We start from the raw sequence: 16,923 nt of genomic DNA, 5'->3' as shown, positions 1-16,923 counted from the left end.
TCCCCCAACTGCCATTCCCTGCAGGCCCGGTTGCCCCCAACTTCCCTCCTCTGCTGGCCTGGTCACCCCTAACTGCCCTCCCCTGCAGGCTTGATCGCCCCCAACTGCCCTCCCCTGCTGGCCGTCTTGTGGCGGCCATCTTGTGTCCATATGGGGGCAGCCATCGTGTGTGTTGGAGTGATGTTCAATTTGCATATTACTCTTTCATTAGATAGGATGGTTGAATGCAAATAGAAGACATTGTAGTTAAAGTGAAGAGTAAATACCATCTCAGTGATTCTCAAGAGAAGCGGGGTTATCCGGACGCTTCCATGGGAAGGAGCCCCCCCCCCCCCCTCGCCAGTCCTGCTCTGTGGCTCAGCATTGCTGACAGGAATGGGGGGGCAGGGTCCGGGGAGCAGGTGAAGGGCTTGAGAGCTGCTGTGTCGGGCGGAGGCTGTGGGACTCCGACTTCTTTGCCTGCAGACTTGTTCTGAGCAGGTTCTGGTTCAGGAACTCACTTCTGCAGGCACGTTCTAGTGCGTGTTTTGTTGAACTTAAACATCCACGTTGTTGTTTTTCTTCTGATTCTGATTGAGAACCCCACCCTTCTGAGTTTGTAAGATTGCAAAAGGGGGATTAAGATGTAAAGTCTCTAAACCCGTGAACAGCTCATCATCCCTTAAAATGTTAGGTGGTACAATTGAACACAAAATTCTCCATTTGGGATTATGGGATCTATTTGTTGGTTTTATTTCTATTTTTTTTCTGTAAAATTCAAAGTACATTTTTAAAAAATCTGTAATACTTACTTTTCTGAATTTCTCCCGAAGATGTTAACATAAAAAAAAAAAATGAAACTAACACAAAAGAATATACCAATTCTACCCCATACAGTAAACTGCTCCTGACTGAAATATGGACTGGTCATTTTGGTGATTGTTGTTAGTCCTTACCCAAGGATATTTTTCCATTGAATTTTAGAGCGAGTAGAAGGGAGGGGGAAAGACAGAGAGAGAGAGAGAAACATCGATGTGAAGGAGACACATCAATTGGTTGCCTCTGGTACGCACTCTGACCAGGGCCAGGGATAGAGCCTGCAACCCAGATACATTCCCTTGAGCAGGAATCGAACCTGGGACCCTTCAGTCCGAAGGCCAGTGCTCTATCCACTGAGCCAAACCGCCCAGGACTGGCCTGGTCATTTTATAACAAACTTGGAGTATAAAAAGTCTCTACATTTGTGATGTTGAAATAATTAGAGTAAGAGTTTTTTAAGTCAAAATTATCCTATATAATAAAAGGCCAGTCAACATAAGCATAAAGACCGAACGACCAGAGACCAGAACCACACGGCCCCTTGCCGGGCTGGCCCTGCCCCCAAGCAAGCAGTTGGGGGCAATCAGGTAGGCAGATCAGCATTTTGGGGGTGATTAAGTAGGCAGACATGTGGCTAGGGGCGATCAGGTAGGCAGGCCAGCAGTAAGGGGCAATCAGATAGGCAGACAGCCCCTCACTTGGCTGGCCCCACTCCCCAGCAAGCAGTTGGAGGTGATCAGGCAGGCAGGCAAGTGGCTAGGGGCGATCAGGTAAGCAAGCAGAGTGGTTAGGGGCAATCAGGCAGGCAGGCAAGTGGTTAGGGGCTATCAGGTAGGCAGGCCAGCGGTTAGGGGAAATCAGGTAGGCAGATGGTCCCTCACAGAGCTGCCTCCCCCCCAGCAAGAAGTTAGGGGTGATCAGGTAGGCAGGCAGAGTGGTTAGGGATGATCAGGTAGGCAGGCAAGTGGCTAGGGGCGATCAGGTAGGCAGGCCAGTGGTTAAGGGAGATCAGGTCAGGCAGGCCAATGGTTAGGAGAGATCAGGTAGGCAGGCCAGCAGTTAGGAGTGATCAGGCAGGCAGACAAGTGATAAGGGTGATCAGGTAGGCAGACGGCACCTCGAAGGCCTGGCCCCGCCCCCCAGCAAAGAAAGAGGGCGGCTCAGGCCATCAGTGGCAGCGACTCTGTGGCAGGTGTGCAGCCGGCCAGCGATCGCCCTGCAGAGGGAGGCCCAGGCCAGCCAAGCCATCGCACCCCAGGCCTGTTGCCTGCAGAGGGAGGCCACCGGTGGTGGGGAGGGGGAAAGGGGGCAATGCTGCACAGATGGCAAGCAGTGGCAGTGGTGGGGGTGGGACCAGCTGCCTGCAGCCTGGGGAAGGAAAGCCCCGATAGGCCCTGATCTCAGGCCAGGCCTAGGGACCCTACCCGAGGGGTCCCGGATTGTGAGAGGGTGCAGGCCGGGCTGAGGGACCCCCCCGAATGCACGAATTTTCGTGCACTGGGCCTCTAGTAATGAATAAAATACCAAGAAAGCATTTGAATGACCAATTACTATTGTTATCATCTCCTGTAATGATATACAACCTTGTTGTAATGATTATTTAAGAAAGATATAGCAAATCTGTTTGTTAGATTTGCATACCAGACAGTTGCATATTTCTAAATGTTGAAAGGCACATCTGGTATGTGTTACTCAATTTTCAAATCTGTATAATGATATTCTTAATTCTTTAATTTAGATTCATACACTAAATTGTATTAAATTTGCTTATCAGTAAGAATTTATTGATTGTATGGACACTGTGTTAGGATTAACTTATGCTGGATAATGGGGATACAAAGTAAGAAAGACACGGGTGTTGTCACAATCTGTATAACTGAATATGTGGCTTCATAAGCATCCTGTTCTTTGTGATTCTAAGCCTTCTACGATAGCATGTACTAGAGACTGGGTCACGGATAGAATTTTCTAGATAATGAAAATGAACATTCTTTGACATGCATAGAGTTCATGTTTAGTCCAGTGTGGCTCAGCAGAGGAACTGTGTACACATCCCAGTTCAGCCACCGTTGGCTGTGCGGACTAGTTCTAATTACATAACACCTTGTGTGATGCGGCCTTAGCTTCCTCACAGAAAGATGTACACAGAGTGCCATGCGTCCCGCCTGGCACACACCCGGTTCTCAGTGCAACACGCCTACATACATATGCAGCCTATGTCGAATGTGCATTCAACAAACATGTGAAGTAAAACTTTTTGAAAATGAATCCGAATTTGGACTGAGCCACTCTGGCTTGACTTTCCAGTTTCTCCGATGACCAAATGGCACACGTGTGTGAGGTAGCTGCGAGCTGGGATGGTGGACGAGGGCCTCAAACTATGCTGTTGGCCTTTAAGGTCCTCAGACCACAGCACAGGCTCACTGGCAGCCGCAGTCATCTTACTTAGAGGGTTAGCACAGCCCATCCCGTGGAGTCCATGTGGAAAAGGCAAAGAAAATCTACCAGCAAATAAAGCCAGACGGGCTTTGGAACTCAAGGTGTACCTCCAAATGCTAAAAAATATACAGAACGTGAAAAAAATCAATTGGGAAATTCTTCCAATTGATCAAACCCCTTTTCATGCATAATAACAAATTTGGTAATAAGAAAAGCCATCTTTAAAGATAAAGGTGAAGAGCAATTTCCTTGATAGATATTAAACCCTTGAACAGAGGAGGTGGAAATGCAACATTTCGATGCAATGTTTAATCAGATAAAACTGAGAGATTTCATCCCTGTGTTCCCAGGGCCTGTTATCTTGTGGAGCCTGGGCTTGCTTTGATGAGTTTAACAGAATTGACTTGGAAGTGCTTTCTGTGGTTGCTCAACAAATCCTTACCATCCAGAGAGGTAACGGGCTGGCTTGTCACTGTGTTAGGTGAAAAAAGGTAGAACTGCGGGAGGTAATGAATGGCACGAGTCACACCGACCTGTGGAATCGCTCAGTCATTTCACTCCTGCTCACCCACAGGCATTAACGCAGGGGCTGACACACTGGTGTTTGAAGGAACCGAACTCAAACTTGACCCCACGTGCGCTGTCTTTATCACCATGAACCCTGGGTACGCCGGGCGCTCAGAGCTGCCAGATAATCTGAAGGTACGGAAGGGGCGATTGCGTCACCCATGTCCTTCCTGTAATTTACAATCAATACGTAAAAACAAAGAACACGCTATCCTTGGATTTTATGCAAAATGTTTGCTTTTAGGTGTCATATTTAACTTTTAGAAAATAATTTTTAAAGCTGTGAGGACCTTTAGAAAATAAATGTGCAAACCAGAAAGTTTCCAAAACTTGTATTTAAAATTTGTGGTAATTATAGAAAATACTGGAAATAATGAAAAGGTACTCATTCTATTGCTTACTATATTGTATCCTCCGATTTTAAATGTCTTTCAAAATGTTAATTTTAAATGCTGAAATCAGGTAATTGTGTATACAGGGTGTTTTTTCCAAGAGTCGATGATAGCTCAAGCATTTTCCTGTCTTGATAAACATTATTCTATAAATTAACTGAACTACATAGCTTCCTGTTGGACATTTATGTTGCTTTTAGTTTTCTGGCATTGTAAATAATATTGCAATGGGCAGTTTTTATTTAAGTCTTTTCTCTCTTTTAAAATATTTCCTTAGGGCGAGTCATAGGACAAAGACCTATGTTGCTAAACTGCCTTCTCACACAGGTTGAAACAATTTACATCCCACAGCAACTCGCAATTCTCATTAATACCCAGCCCCGTTTTTTTTTATTTTTTTAAAAATAGCAATACACTTTTCCAATTGCATAGATGAGGATCTTCACTTTTCTGGTGGTTGCATGGTTATGGCTAGTGCATCGAGAGCAATGGTGAGAATAATTGCGGCTCCAAACCCATCTTCTGGCTCTTGAGCCTGCGTTCCTGCCATCCCGATGAGAAGCCGGGCCTTGGGACATCCCGCAGAGTCCCAGGCGCTTCCCCATGACATGCTGCTTCCCCAGAGGAACAGCACATAGTTGATACTTTGACATTCGTGTTAATTAATAATGCACTAATGATTTAAGGAGGATAGAAATTTGACAAAACGAATTGACCAACCAAATAAGACCCGAAGCAGGGAGGCATGGAACAGACAGACACACCTCGGGGCGGAGTTGGGGAGACAGGAAGAGAGAAACCAGAGAACTCGTATACTTACATGCGGAGCCCATGGACACGGGCAATAGGGTGGTGAAGACCTGGGGAGGGGGAAGGAGACGTCTGTAATACTATCAACAATAAAAAATATTTAAAAAAAATAAATTTGAAAGTTCTTAAAACAATGCAAGGAAAAATATTTACATACAAAGTTAATGATGCATTTATTACACAGTGTTTTTACCTGTGTGCTTTGGGCAGTGTACTGTGACAATGCTGCTGAGGAGCTGGGTCACACCCTGTGAAATTCTTCATGGGGCCTTTTCACAAGCACGGCGTCCCCCCCTCCCGCAGGCCCTCTTCCGGACAGTGGCCATGATGGTGCCCGACTACGCCATGATCGCCGAGATCGTCCTGTACTCCTGCGGCTTCGTCACGGCGCGGCCCCTGTCCGTGAAGATCGTGGCCACTTACCGCCTGTGCTCGGAGCAGCTGTCGTCGCAGCATCACTACGACTACGGCATGCGGGCCGTGAAGTCGGTGCTCACGGCCGCGGGGAACCTGAAGGTAGAGGGCCCCCGATTTCACTCCTAAGCTCCCTCCTTGTGGACCTCAGGACCAGGTGTCTTCCCCGAGTTCCGGCGACTGGTTGGTTTCACCAACTGGGAAACATTCCATTAGTGTACTAAAAAATGGATTATTTGCCCAGGGGAAAAGGGAGTTTTATGAGTTGTAAAACTTGAGACCTGTAATTCTTAGTGATCTGAGTTCTGTTCCATCATTTTAAATGTAGACACTAGGTACCACCAAGGAGTTTAATTCTTTGTTGCTGAGAAATATTTCGAAGGCTTTCACACTACATAAACACGGATAGCTTTAAAGGAAGTAATATATAATTAATACACACAAAACTCCCTAGACATCGTCACTTAATATAATTGCACCATTGCAACTAACTGGTATAGACTAACAGGTATCGATTCGCAATATGATGTTTGCATGTTAAAATGGTCTGAATCACAAGTACAGATGAAAAACCCAAGTATTTTAGGACGCGGGTAACTTTTCATTGGCAGCATCTGTGGAACCATGAAATATGACTGTGCCTTAGTTCTTTAGGAAAGCAAGCCAGATAGGCTATGGTTAACAGACAAATGCAAACTGTGACCTTGGAGTTTATAACATTTTCACATTCATGATTTGGAAAAGATTTTAAAATATATCCTACATGATTAAGAACAACGGCATGCATTTTTATCTTCTATAATAATGTTACCGAGAACCCTGATATATAGTGGTGATATCCTATTTTGCATGAGTCTAATATGTCATGGTTTTGGTTTTTGTTTTTTCAATAAACAAATGCAACTAGAAGCCACAATTTGTATTAACCTGGCATGTCATGATTGCATTGTGGTCAGATAATGGGAGAGATAATGCATGTCCTCGTGTATGTCATCGCTGACATCCTGACTATGGGACTGAGCTATTAAAGCTACACAGCAAATGAATCCCATCCTTCCCTGTCCAAAGCTCATTTAGAATCATGGCTGTTTTGCCTTGAATATTTTGAAGTTTGTTTCTGTTACATCAAGAAACGATGTACACATTTGCTTTAAAATAATAGCCTCTCAAATAACAAAATCAACGTCTGCCGCTTCAGCATCTGTGTGTGGTCAGATGGCTCCAAAGACAGAGTTCCCATGAGCGGGCCTGGCTTTGGCACTGGGCGCCCTGGAGACTCAGAGGCACTGAACTTGACTGCCAGGCATCACTGGCCTGTAAGGCTCCAGTCCGTTAAGGAGGGACTTGGAATTTATTAGGCAGAAAGGCTCTGAAGAACAGGCAGAGGGTCCCGGAAAATTAAATGCAAGATGATAGGAGAACCTTTGGAGTGAGATGTGGAGCGAAGTATTGACGTTGGAAGAAATAATTCTGAGTTCGGACTTTTGTGAATTATGTGAACCTAATGGGCATGAGCAATAGGTTCTGAGTCCAACCAGTAAACTGTGGCTTTACCACAGGCGTTTGGGAATTTAATGTAAGTTTTCTGAAACACCCGCTACGTAGGTGACTTGGCACATGAACCAGCCATCTCGCTTCTGTCTGGCACACACTAACACATGCCTGTCCTCAGCTCTCAGCCAGTGTGCTGCTCCCTGCCCCGCCCCAAACACACGCACACACTTTTTTTTTTTTAATCAGATGAGCTGTGTTCATTTCCCCAAACATGCTGAAGCCAGTTGGTATGGTCCTGTTATTATGTCATTTAATTAAATGTCAAGGAAATGGACGATATACCAACGTGAAGAGTTTTGTTTTTATGAAAACGAAGTTCATTGTTCAAGAAAGATTCAGTAAGATGAAAGGCTAAAAAAAAACAAAACACCAAAAAAATGAATTTGAATTAGGCATGGAAAGTCAAGTATGTAAGACTGGAAAAAAAAAAAAAAAAAAAAAAAAAAAAACAACAACCTTAAAAACTGATAAGGATGCTACACTTAGATTGTTTCACAAATACCCAAAGAGCTTGGTCCCCTTTAAGAAAACAAAACCCGACACCACCACTCTGGGTGGAGCAGATGATGCATCATTGATGTTTTTTTTTTTTTTTTGAAGAAAATTGGTGCCGAACTCTACACTCAGAGAGAAGGCTTTGGCTTCAAACTATGGGCAAATAACTGAATGTTTATATGTTTCAAATGTAAATGCATCTTTTAAGAATGATTGCCCACTTTTAAGGACTGTTTCCACTTAACCAACCCGTCGCTGGTCTTGAAGGCATAGGACAAGCAAGCTCTCACCAGTGGGAACCAGTGGCTAGTCCCACACTGTGTTGAATTCATGCCCATAGCTTTTAACTTAGAGCATCCGTGAAGAGGGAGTTAGTTCACCCTAGGTGTTCGTGACTAACACGTAGAGAATTCAACAAGAATAAAGGTCAGTTTCTAAAGTTAACTATGCAGCTGAATGAAAATGATTCATAATTGTGCATGCATGGGTTTAAATTGCCCCTGGGGCCCCTGTGCTTGTGTACCTGTGTGAAAATGTAGGGGCACAAGTCAACAAATTCTGGCATCATCATGAGTGTATCTTTCTTTCAGCTGAAATATCCACATGAAAATGAAGAAATTTTGCTGCTTAGATCTATTATTGATGTGAATCTGCCAAAATTTTTGTCCCATGATTTACCGCTCTTTGAGGTAAGAACATTTATTATCCTAATGTAGCAAAACTCCCACAGCCATGCACTTACCAAATGGCCGAGTGGGCCACTCCCTAGGGAAACTTCCTCTTCAGAAAGCAGTGGTCTGGCCAGAGAAATATAGATCATTCCATGTGTGTGTGAAGGGTGTTTGGCTAACTTTGTAGCTTCAGATGACTTTGAACAACTTGGGGTTTTAAAATAGTACTTCTATTAAAACCACACAATGCAATAGCACACACAAGTTACAAAATGTGCCTGCTTATAAATTACACCAGAATGTAGGGTCTGTGAAGGGACGTCATCGGTCTAGCACAGCTCGGACCCCCTTGCACAGATTAGGGGCTTGGTAATTGTTGCTAAACTAGTGATTGAGGTACTAAATACATAAATAAGCTTAATTTATTTGAAAGAGTGCCATAGCTTTGGTGAAATTGTTTTTTCAGGGTGATTTAAGATGAGAGCGAAGCATGTTAACCCTGTTCTATTTTAAAGATTAGATTATGGATAATTGAGAAGGAGTGGAACGATGGTTGCAGTTTCCGTACTATAACTCGATTCCATGCTCTCCTTTCCCCAGCTCAGGTAGAGGAGACCAGGGAGGGGCCTGGGCATCTGAGAAATAGCTGTTGCACGACGTGTCGCCTGGAGGTGCAGGCCGTTAGCTCCCCGCGAGCGAGGACTGAGGTCGTCTGGCTGTCACGAGTGGGGAGGGAAGGGCACTGCCCGGCAGCGAGGGCCGGCGTTGTGAGTGGCCCCAAGTCCTGTGCCTCATCTGAAGGGGGCTTCCCTCAGCCTTGGAGCCGGCAGTGCCAATACCTTCTAGAACAGAGCGACAGCGAGGAGGCACGTTCTCTTCCTGGAGCTTTCCCTCTGTGGCTTTGGTCCTAGCACACTGCCCGGACTTTCCAGGAGCAAAAGTGGGCCTCGCTGTCATAAAGCGGGGACGTTCCTCGCTAGGGTACTCTCACGGGGCTGTGTATTCATCCGGCGAGCACTGAGCACTGGCCCAAGCACAGCGCCATCGGCATTGCCAAGCAGGACAACCCCTCGTGGTGAGAGACCGCCTTCCGCTGCAGAAAATGCCTCGTCTCTGCCACCCCCAGGCCCTCAGTGTCCACAGGCCGCCCCCATGGGAGAGCCAGAAGGACACATCTGCACATTTCCAGCTCTCCCGGGGGCGGAGGGGGGGCGGTCTTTGTTGAGAAACACTGAACACCAAATGTGTTCTGGAGAGATCTGCTCTGTTTAAGGTTAACCTTGAGCAATCTGAGATTTGATTTTATTTTTTAGAAAACACTGTGCACTTAGTATCATGGAGCCAACCCTATTCTAAGAGCTCTGCAGCTAGGATTCACTGAGCACTCACAATGAGCCAGCGAGGCGGGCGCTCTGGTCACCCCTGTCTCACAGGGGGTGCGCGGCAGCACAGAGGTGCTGAGTAACGTGTGTTGATGGCCGGTGCGGGGAGAGCGGGGTCCCAACCACACAGTCAGGCGGTGGAGTGCTCTCAGCCACTCTACTGTACGGCCTTCCTCTTTGCCCCAAGGAAACTCCATGCCTGGATGAACCGGGATTCGTTTCAACATAACACCATTAACAAAATTAAATTCAGGAGCAATTAAACTTGCAATATGTAAATTCTAAAGTACAGCTCAACTGCATGCTTGCAGATAAAACTCTTCTGAATTTTCACCTTTACCTGCAGTCAAAGAAATAGTCCTCTTTCTCACATAGGATGCTATGGTACTTACAGCCTCATCAGTTGATAAAGGAATATTTCCGAGAGCTTGCAGTTAACTCTCTATATTCGTGAACATTAACTACGGAATTACAATTCTTTCCGATCATACATTGTATCATTGATTTCATTTCTTAGAGCCGCCATGACCACGGACCACAAACTTGGTGCCTGGAGACAGCACACATTTGTCCTCTCGCAGCCTGAAGGCTCTGGGAAGGGCTGTTACCAGGAGTGAAAGCCAAGTTCATGTTCATACAGCAGAACACACTTCGCTGGGTGCACTCCCGGGCAGCTGTGTATTCTCAGCTCCTGGGCTGCTGGCAGTCGTGGACGTGGCTTTGCTTGGCACCACTCCAGCCTCCGCCTTCATCACGCAGGGCCTTCTTCCCTGGGTGTCTGTGTCTGCATCTCTCTCTCCTTCACGCTGTGCAGACAACAGTCATTGGATGTGGGGCCCAGTATGACCTCGTCTAACTTCACTCACATCTGCAAAGCTCCTCTTCCCAAATAAGGTCCCATTCTGAGGCTCCCGGTGAACGTGAAGGGCCACCAGCTGATTAGAACACTGCCCACTTCAATGAGTAAAATGCCTCTGAGTTTGTTTTTGTAGACGGCATGAGATGTGGGCTGAAGTTCGTTGTTTTGGCAAATCCAGGTATTCGAGCATCACTTGTTGGAGGCTAGCTTGTCTCTTAGCTGTGGGTTTGCCTTCGTGCCCTTGTTGAGAATGAGTGGTTCGCGGTTGTGGGTTCCCTACTCTGTTCCCTTGATATATTTGTCCGTCTTTATGCCAATGTGACAGTCTTTACAATGAACCTTAAAATCGGATTGTGTTCATTGTCTAACTTTTTGACTTAAACATGCTGTACACAGGAGAAATCCCTTGTGACACTGGGTTAAGCAAAAATGTCTTACACACAATACCACAAGCACAAGACATAAAATAATACATGGCTAACATAGACTCATCAAAATTAAAAAGTTTATTCTTTGAATGATACTGGTAAAAGAATGAAAGACAAGTTACAGACTAGGAAAAATACTTGCAAATTAGATATATGATGGAGGACTTGTATGCACTATATATATATGTATCACCCGAGGATATTTTTCCATTGATTTTTAGAGAGAGGGAAAGACAGAGAGAAATATCGATGTGAGAGAAATACATCAATTGGTTGCCTCCTGCATGAGCCAGGGAGGAGCCTGTAACCAAGGTACATGCCCTTGATCAGAATCGAACCTGGGACCCTTTGGTCCGCAGGTCAACGCTCTATCCACTGAGCCAAACCGGCTAGGGCTTGTATGCATAATATTTAAAGAATGCTTAAAAGTTACCATTGAGAAAATAAACTGATTAAAAATAGCAAAAGATTTGAATAGGCACTTTACTGAAGAAAATATACCTATAGCAAATAAGCACATGCAGGAATGTCAATCATTGGGAAATGGAAATTGAAGCCAAATAAGATACCGTTACACACCTATTTCTGTGTCTCAGTTTAAAAGGACTGCTCATACCATATATTGGAACCCTTATACACTCTGAGGGAATATAACATAACTACTTTGGAAAGCAGGCAATTTCTTAAAATGTTAAACACACACGCACTGTACTATCCTGGTATTCCACTCCTCGGTATTCACCCAAGAGAAATGAAAGTGTTGGTTCATAAAAAGACTTCTACCCAAATATTCACAGCAGCTTTATTTGTAATAACTCCAAACTGGAAAGAGCGAAAATGTCAATCAATAGGGGAACGGATTTAAAAACTGGGTCACTTCAATACAGGGGACTACTTCAGTACACAAACTCTTGACACGTGCCGAGACCTGTGAATTTCCAAGCCTTCATGCCAGGTGAAGGAAACCAGACAATAAAGTGTAGTACATGGTATACAATTTATCTATATTAAATTCTAAACAAATACAAATACAAATAGCAACAGAAGGCAAAGCAACAGCCACCCGGGGATGGAGGGAGGAGGCGGTGAGGAGAGAAGGGAAGGGGGATGACAACAGGTGACAGGAAACTTGGGGAGTGACAGACGTGTGATTATCTGGGTGAACTTGATCGTCCACTTACCAAATTGTACACTTAAAATACATACAATTTATTGTATGCCAACCATATCGCTAGAAAACTGTTAAAATACTGTCGAACTATTATTTAACGGCGTTATTTCCATCAATATTAAATGTGAGGATGAGAGAAGTTGTATCATGTTTATGTGTGTATATACCTGTATAAAAGTATGTGTTTGTATATGTGTATGTGTATATGTGTGTGCGTATAGATGATAGATAGATAGATAGCAAATGTGTAAATGTGTAATATAAATCCCCAAACCATCTATTACCAGGGAATTACTTCAGACCTGTTTCCTGGGGTGAAGTTGCCAAAACCAGATTATCATGACCTGCTGACAGCCATCAAAGACAACTGTGAAGCCATGAACTTGCAGATGACCGGTTTCTTCTGTGAGAAGATCCTCCAGATATATGAAATGATGATTGTGCGCCACGGCTTCATGATTGTCGGAGAACCATTTGGAGGAAAGACCAGTGCATATCGCGTCTTAGCTGGAGCCCTAAATGATATATGTGAAAAGGTCAGTGTGTTACAAGTGCATTGTTTCATTATAACCAAGATGTGCATGTATATCTATAATAATAAAAGCATAATATGCTAATTAGACCAGACAGCCTAACGACCTTCCGGACATCATTTCGGACGTCCTTCTGGACAAAGTGTGGCAGCAGGGGCCAAGGCAGAGTGGTTAGGGGCAATCAGGCAGGCAGGTAGGCGAGCAGTTAGGGGCCGTCAGGCAGGCAGGTGAGCAGTTAAGGGCAATCAGGCAGGCAGACAAGCAGTTAGGGGCGATCAGGCAGGCAGGTGAATGGTTAGGGGTGATCAGGCAGGCAGGTGAGCAGTTAGGGGCGGTCAGGCAGGCAGAGGGGTTAGGAGCCAGAGGTCCCAGATTGCAAGAGGAATATCCAACTGCCAGTTTAGGCCTGATCCCGCATTGGGCCTAAACCAGCAGTCGGACATCCCCTGAGGGGTCGCAGATTGCGAGAGGGTGCAGGTCAGGCTGAGGGACCCCTCCCCCATGCACAAATTTCATGCACCGGGCCTCTAGTATATAATAATGAGTATATTATTCAAAATTTATGTCCTACACATTGCAGTTGGGTCCACTTTGATATATTAGAGGAATGAGGCTGTTTTAAACTCTCCAACTAATATTGCATTTCTGGCTACTGTTTTGAATAGTTTTTGCTTCAAATATTTTGGTGTTCATAGCCTGTTTGGGACTTGTTATCATTATATGCTCACTCTCCCCTTCAACCAACGTAGAGTGATGTGCTTGTTCTTTACTTGCTCTGTGCCCCCTGATCTAAGGGCAGTACTGCAACCCACATTTTCTCCTGGCACAGGTGCCTGCCACGTCTTTCACCGTAACCCTGGGGGTCACTGTGAGTTCCTTTCTATGGAGAGTACATAGTGTGATTTTTATTTTCTCCAGGTTGATGGTCTTTATCTTTTCACGGGGGGATTTAATTCATTTCTATTTATTACAGAAACTGAGATGCTAGTTATTTGTCATCTGCTTCCCTTGCTATACACAGTTATCTATAATAATAACAGTGTAATATGCTAATTAGACCGGACAGCCGAACGACCTTCCAGATGTCCTTCCGGACGACCTTCTGAACGAAGCTGGGGCTGTGAGGGCCGAGGCAAGCCGCTGCAGCTGCGAGGGCTGAGCCCCTTGCACGAATTTCACGCATTGGGCCTCTAGTGTTTTCTATAAAGACACTACTCTGCAAAACATAAATAAATACATTGATTGATTTTTTTCCCATTAAGGGGTTAATGGAAGAAAACAAGGTTCAAATCACTGTCCTGAACCCCAAGTCTGTCACCATGGGCCAGCTGTACGGGCAGTTCGACCAGGTGTCCCACGAGTGGTCCGACGGGATCCTCGCTGTCAGCTTCAGGGCCTTCGCCTCTTCGGTGGTAAGTGCTCACACATTTGCACGTTTGGAAATCCGTGCTGTTTCCTTCTCACTGATTTCTGACTCTCAGATGTCTCACACACACACTTAGAGTCCAAGGCGTTCATTTAGCGCAGAGCCTGCAGCATTTCTGTGAAGAACTCATTCGCACCCAGGCCGGCTGGGACCTTGCTGGCCAGCGCCTCTGCCCTGGTGTGTGGTGTACGCGGAGCGGAGCAGCCAGGAGGAAAAAGGACGGGGAGGGGGTACCTCTGGTTTTGCTTTGTCAGGCTAGGTGGTCCAGGGGTCCAGGACGGAGAGCCCCTGGATGACAGGACCCTGCTGCTCCCTCGGGATGCTCCTCCTGGGCCCGCCGCAGGGCGGCCGCACTGGTCCGTCCCCTGGCCATGAGATGCACATGAGTGCTTGGAGGAGAAAGTGCAGAGTTCCAGTACCATCCCTCCAGCATGTGACAAAGACCGGGGGAAGGCGGGAGACACCAGGGATGTGCCAGCTGCTGCTGCTGTGCTTGGGGGCGGGCACAACCTCCCCCTGCCTTATTCTGCCCATTCTGCTGAGTGGCTGGTGCCCACGGTCATGGAGAGCTCACAGACCCATCAGTGGTTGCGTGGCTGCCATATGCCACCAGGTTCTCCGTAGAATGTGGTCATGCGGGAGACAGCTGGCCAAGGCTGGTGGTGAAGGAGAAGGGCCTGGGCTAGAGACCTTTATTTAAACAATCAATCCACGGAGTGCTTCCTTTCTTCTGATGACATGCACACTACACCGGGCGCGCTCTGTCCACCTGGAGACCCAGCCGGTCACGACTCATGAGTCAGTGTCATAACAGAGCAACACGGACCTCAGCGCTGCTCTGTTGCCTGAAGGACCCTGGGCGATGAGCAGCGTAAGGAGAGACTCCTGGAGCAGGGACCTTGCCTGGGTCAGGCGCCACCGGTCATTTAAAGTGGTAAACGCCAACCTGAGGCCCAGGTAAGGCAGACTGAGGTCTGGGACCGCGGATGCGACGTCTCAGCCCTCTCGCCACAGTGGATGCCCTCGGGCCCAGGCCAACATGGGAAGTCTCTGAGTCATGTAGGCAGTTACATTATTTATACAGAAGTAACCACGAGATCGCTCCCATCTTACACTCAGCCACATACTAGTAATAGCTTACATTACGCTTTCCAGGAAGCTATGTCCCATAACTGCAGAGTTTCAGGGAGGCCAAGTAGCTGACCCAAAGGCACACGGCTGATGAGTAGTAAAGCCCAATTAAAAATGAGGTTCTTTGCGCCCAGCTGGCATGGCTCAGGGATTGAGTTTCAGCCAAGGAACCAAGAGGTCACGGGTTCGATTCCCGGTCAGGGCACATGCCTGGGTTGCGGGCGCAATCCCCAGTAGAGGGCGTGCATCCGAGAGGCAGCCGTTTGATGATGTTTCTATCTCTCTATCCCTCTCCCTTCCTCTCTCTTTAAAAATCAATAAACACACACACACAAACACACACACACACACACACACATATATATATATGTATACATATATACATCTATCTATCTATCTATCTATCTATCTATCTATATTAAAGTGAGGTCCGCCATACTGCAAAGCCCAACATCTCGCCATTACAAGGCAGTGTTTTCCAAAGTGAATATTGACAGGCCAACAGCGGGAGGGGCGGGAAGGTTAATCTCTGAGGTAGGGGCCCTTCCTCGCTCCTGAACTCGGCCAGAGCTGGCCTCTGAGTGTGAGCCTGTGGGGGCCTGAGCCCAAGGCAGGCCCCTGTCTCATAGATTCATGCAGTTGCCATGGGGACTGAGGATGTGCTGAGATGGACTCAAAGTGCTCAACACTTCAACTCAAGTTCACGTTTGCTGACCTTGAACCGAGGCACTGCCTCTGTACATGAAGAGGCTGACCCTGAACGGAGAGCCTGTTTCTGCACTTGCCAGCGAATGCCTGGCAATGCTGACTGAGCATTTACTACATTCAGACAGTGTGTGCATAGTTTGGTGTTTCCTTGTGGGACCGCGCATGTGATGTTGATATCAATGTCCTGTACCACCACGAGGTAGTTCAGCCCACGAGGGTGTGTACTGTATCTGTGTGGAGGCAACACAGAATTGGACTTCGCACACAGGGTAAGTAACCTGCATGAACACAGCACTATACAGAGTCAGACACTCCAAATGGAAATGCAGTTATGTTTTAGCATGTAACACTTTCTAAAACATGTTAGATATGAATTCAGAAACATTGAAAAAGATAGAATCTTAAGAAAAGATGCTATATTGTGTCTTGTCCATGACATATACAGTGTGAGGCAAAACTAGGTTTACAGTTGTGAATACAGAAAACACAGGTTTATTATTATTATTTATTAATTATTGTATTATTTTCCATACAAACAACTGTAAACCTACTTTCGCCCCACTCTGTATAGGCCTCTTTAGTTTCTCTCTCTCTCTCTCTCTCTCTCTCTCTCTCTCTCTCTCTCTGTATGTATATATATATATATATATATATATATATATATATATATGTGTGTGTGTGTGTGTGTATGTGTGTATATATATGTATATACACTTTATTCTACATGTTCTTTATTATATATACTTTATTCACATATGTACTTTATTCAAAAGGTGCCTTTACATTTTCATGGTGAAATTAATTTTAAGAGAGCTACATTTTATTTTGAAACGTTATTGAACCATCTCCTCACATTATCATCATCACATTTTTGCCCCGCATCCGCCATGTGCGTAACCCAGACACCAGACAGGAAGTGGCTGATCTTCGACGGCCCGGTGGATGCCGTGTGGATTGAGAACATGAACACTGTGCTGGATGACAACAAAAAGCTGTGTCTGATGAGCGGGGAGATTATTCAGATGTCACCGCAAATGAACCTTATCTTTGAGCCAATGGATTTGGAAGTTGCTTCTCCTGCCACCGTAAGTGCTCAGTCTTGACCTCTGCTTGTACGTCTGGAATGCTATATGTTGCTTCTCTGC

General features: G+C 45.8%; 1 protein-coding gene across 1 annotated transcript in view; it reads left to right on the top strand.

The window, feature by feature from the left end:
* Positions 1–16,923, top strand: part of DNAH7 (dynein axonemal heavy chain 7) — a gene marked incomplete at its 5' end in the record, with an annotated part of 175,496 nt that overhangs the window by 66,348 nt on the left and 92,225 nt on the right. The window contains 7 exons of the mRNA XM_080671125.1: positions 3,588–3,690; positions 3,812–3,939; positions 5,310–5,522; positions 8,060–8,158; positions 12,268–12,516; positions 13,776–13,925; positions 16,681–16,863. Coding sequence (XP_080527251.1) covers positions 3,588–3,690; positions 3,812–3,939; positions 5,310–5,522; positions 8,060–8,158; positions 12,268–12,516; positions 13,776–13,925; positions 16,681–16,863 — 1,125 coding nt within the window. The remainder of the gene's footprint in view (positions 1–3,587; positions 3,691–3,811; positions 3,940–5,309; positions 5,523–8,059; positions 8,159–12,267; positions 12,517–13,775; positions 13,926–16,680; positions 16,864–16,923) is intronic.

Source organism: Plecotus auritus (genome assembly GCF_963455305.1).
Source record: "Plecotus auritus genome assembly, chromosome: 5".
In the NCBI taxonomy this organism is placed as follows: Eukaryota; Metazoa; Chordata; class Mammalia; order Chiroptera; family Vespertilionidae; genus Plecotus; species Plecotus auritus.
This window is presented reverse-complemented; position numbering and strand designations above follow the sequence as displayed.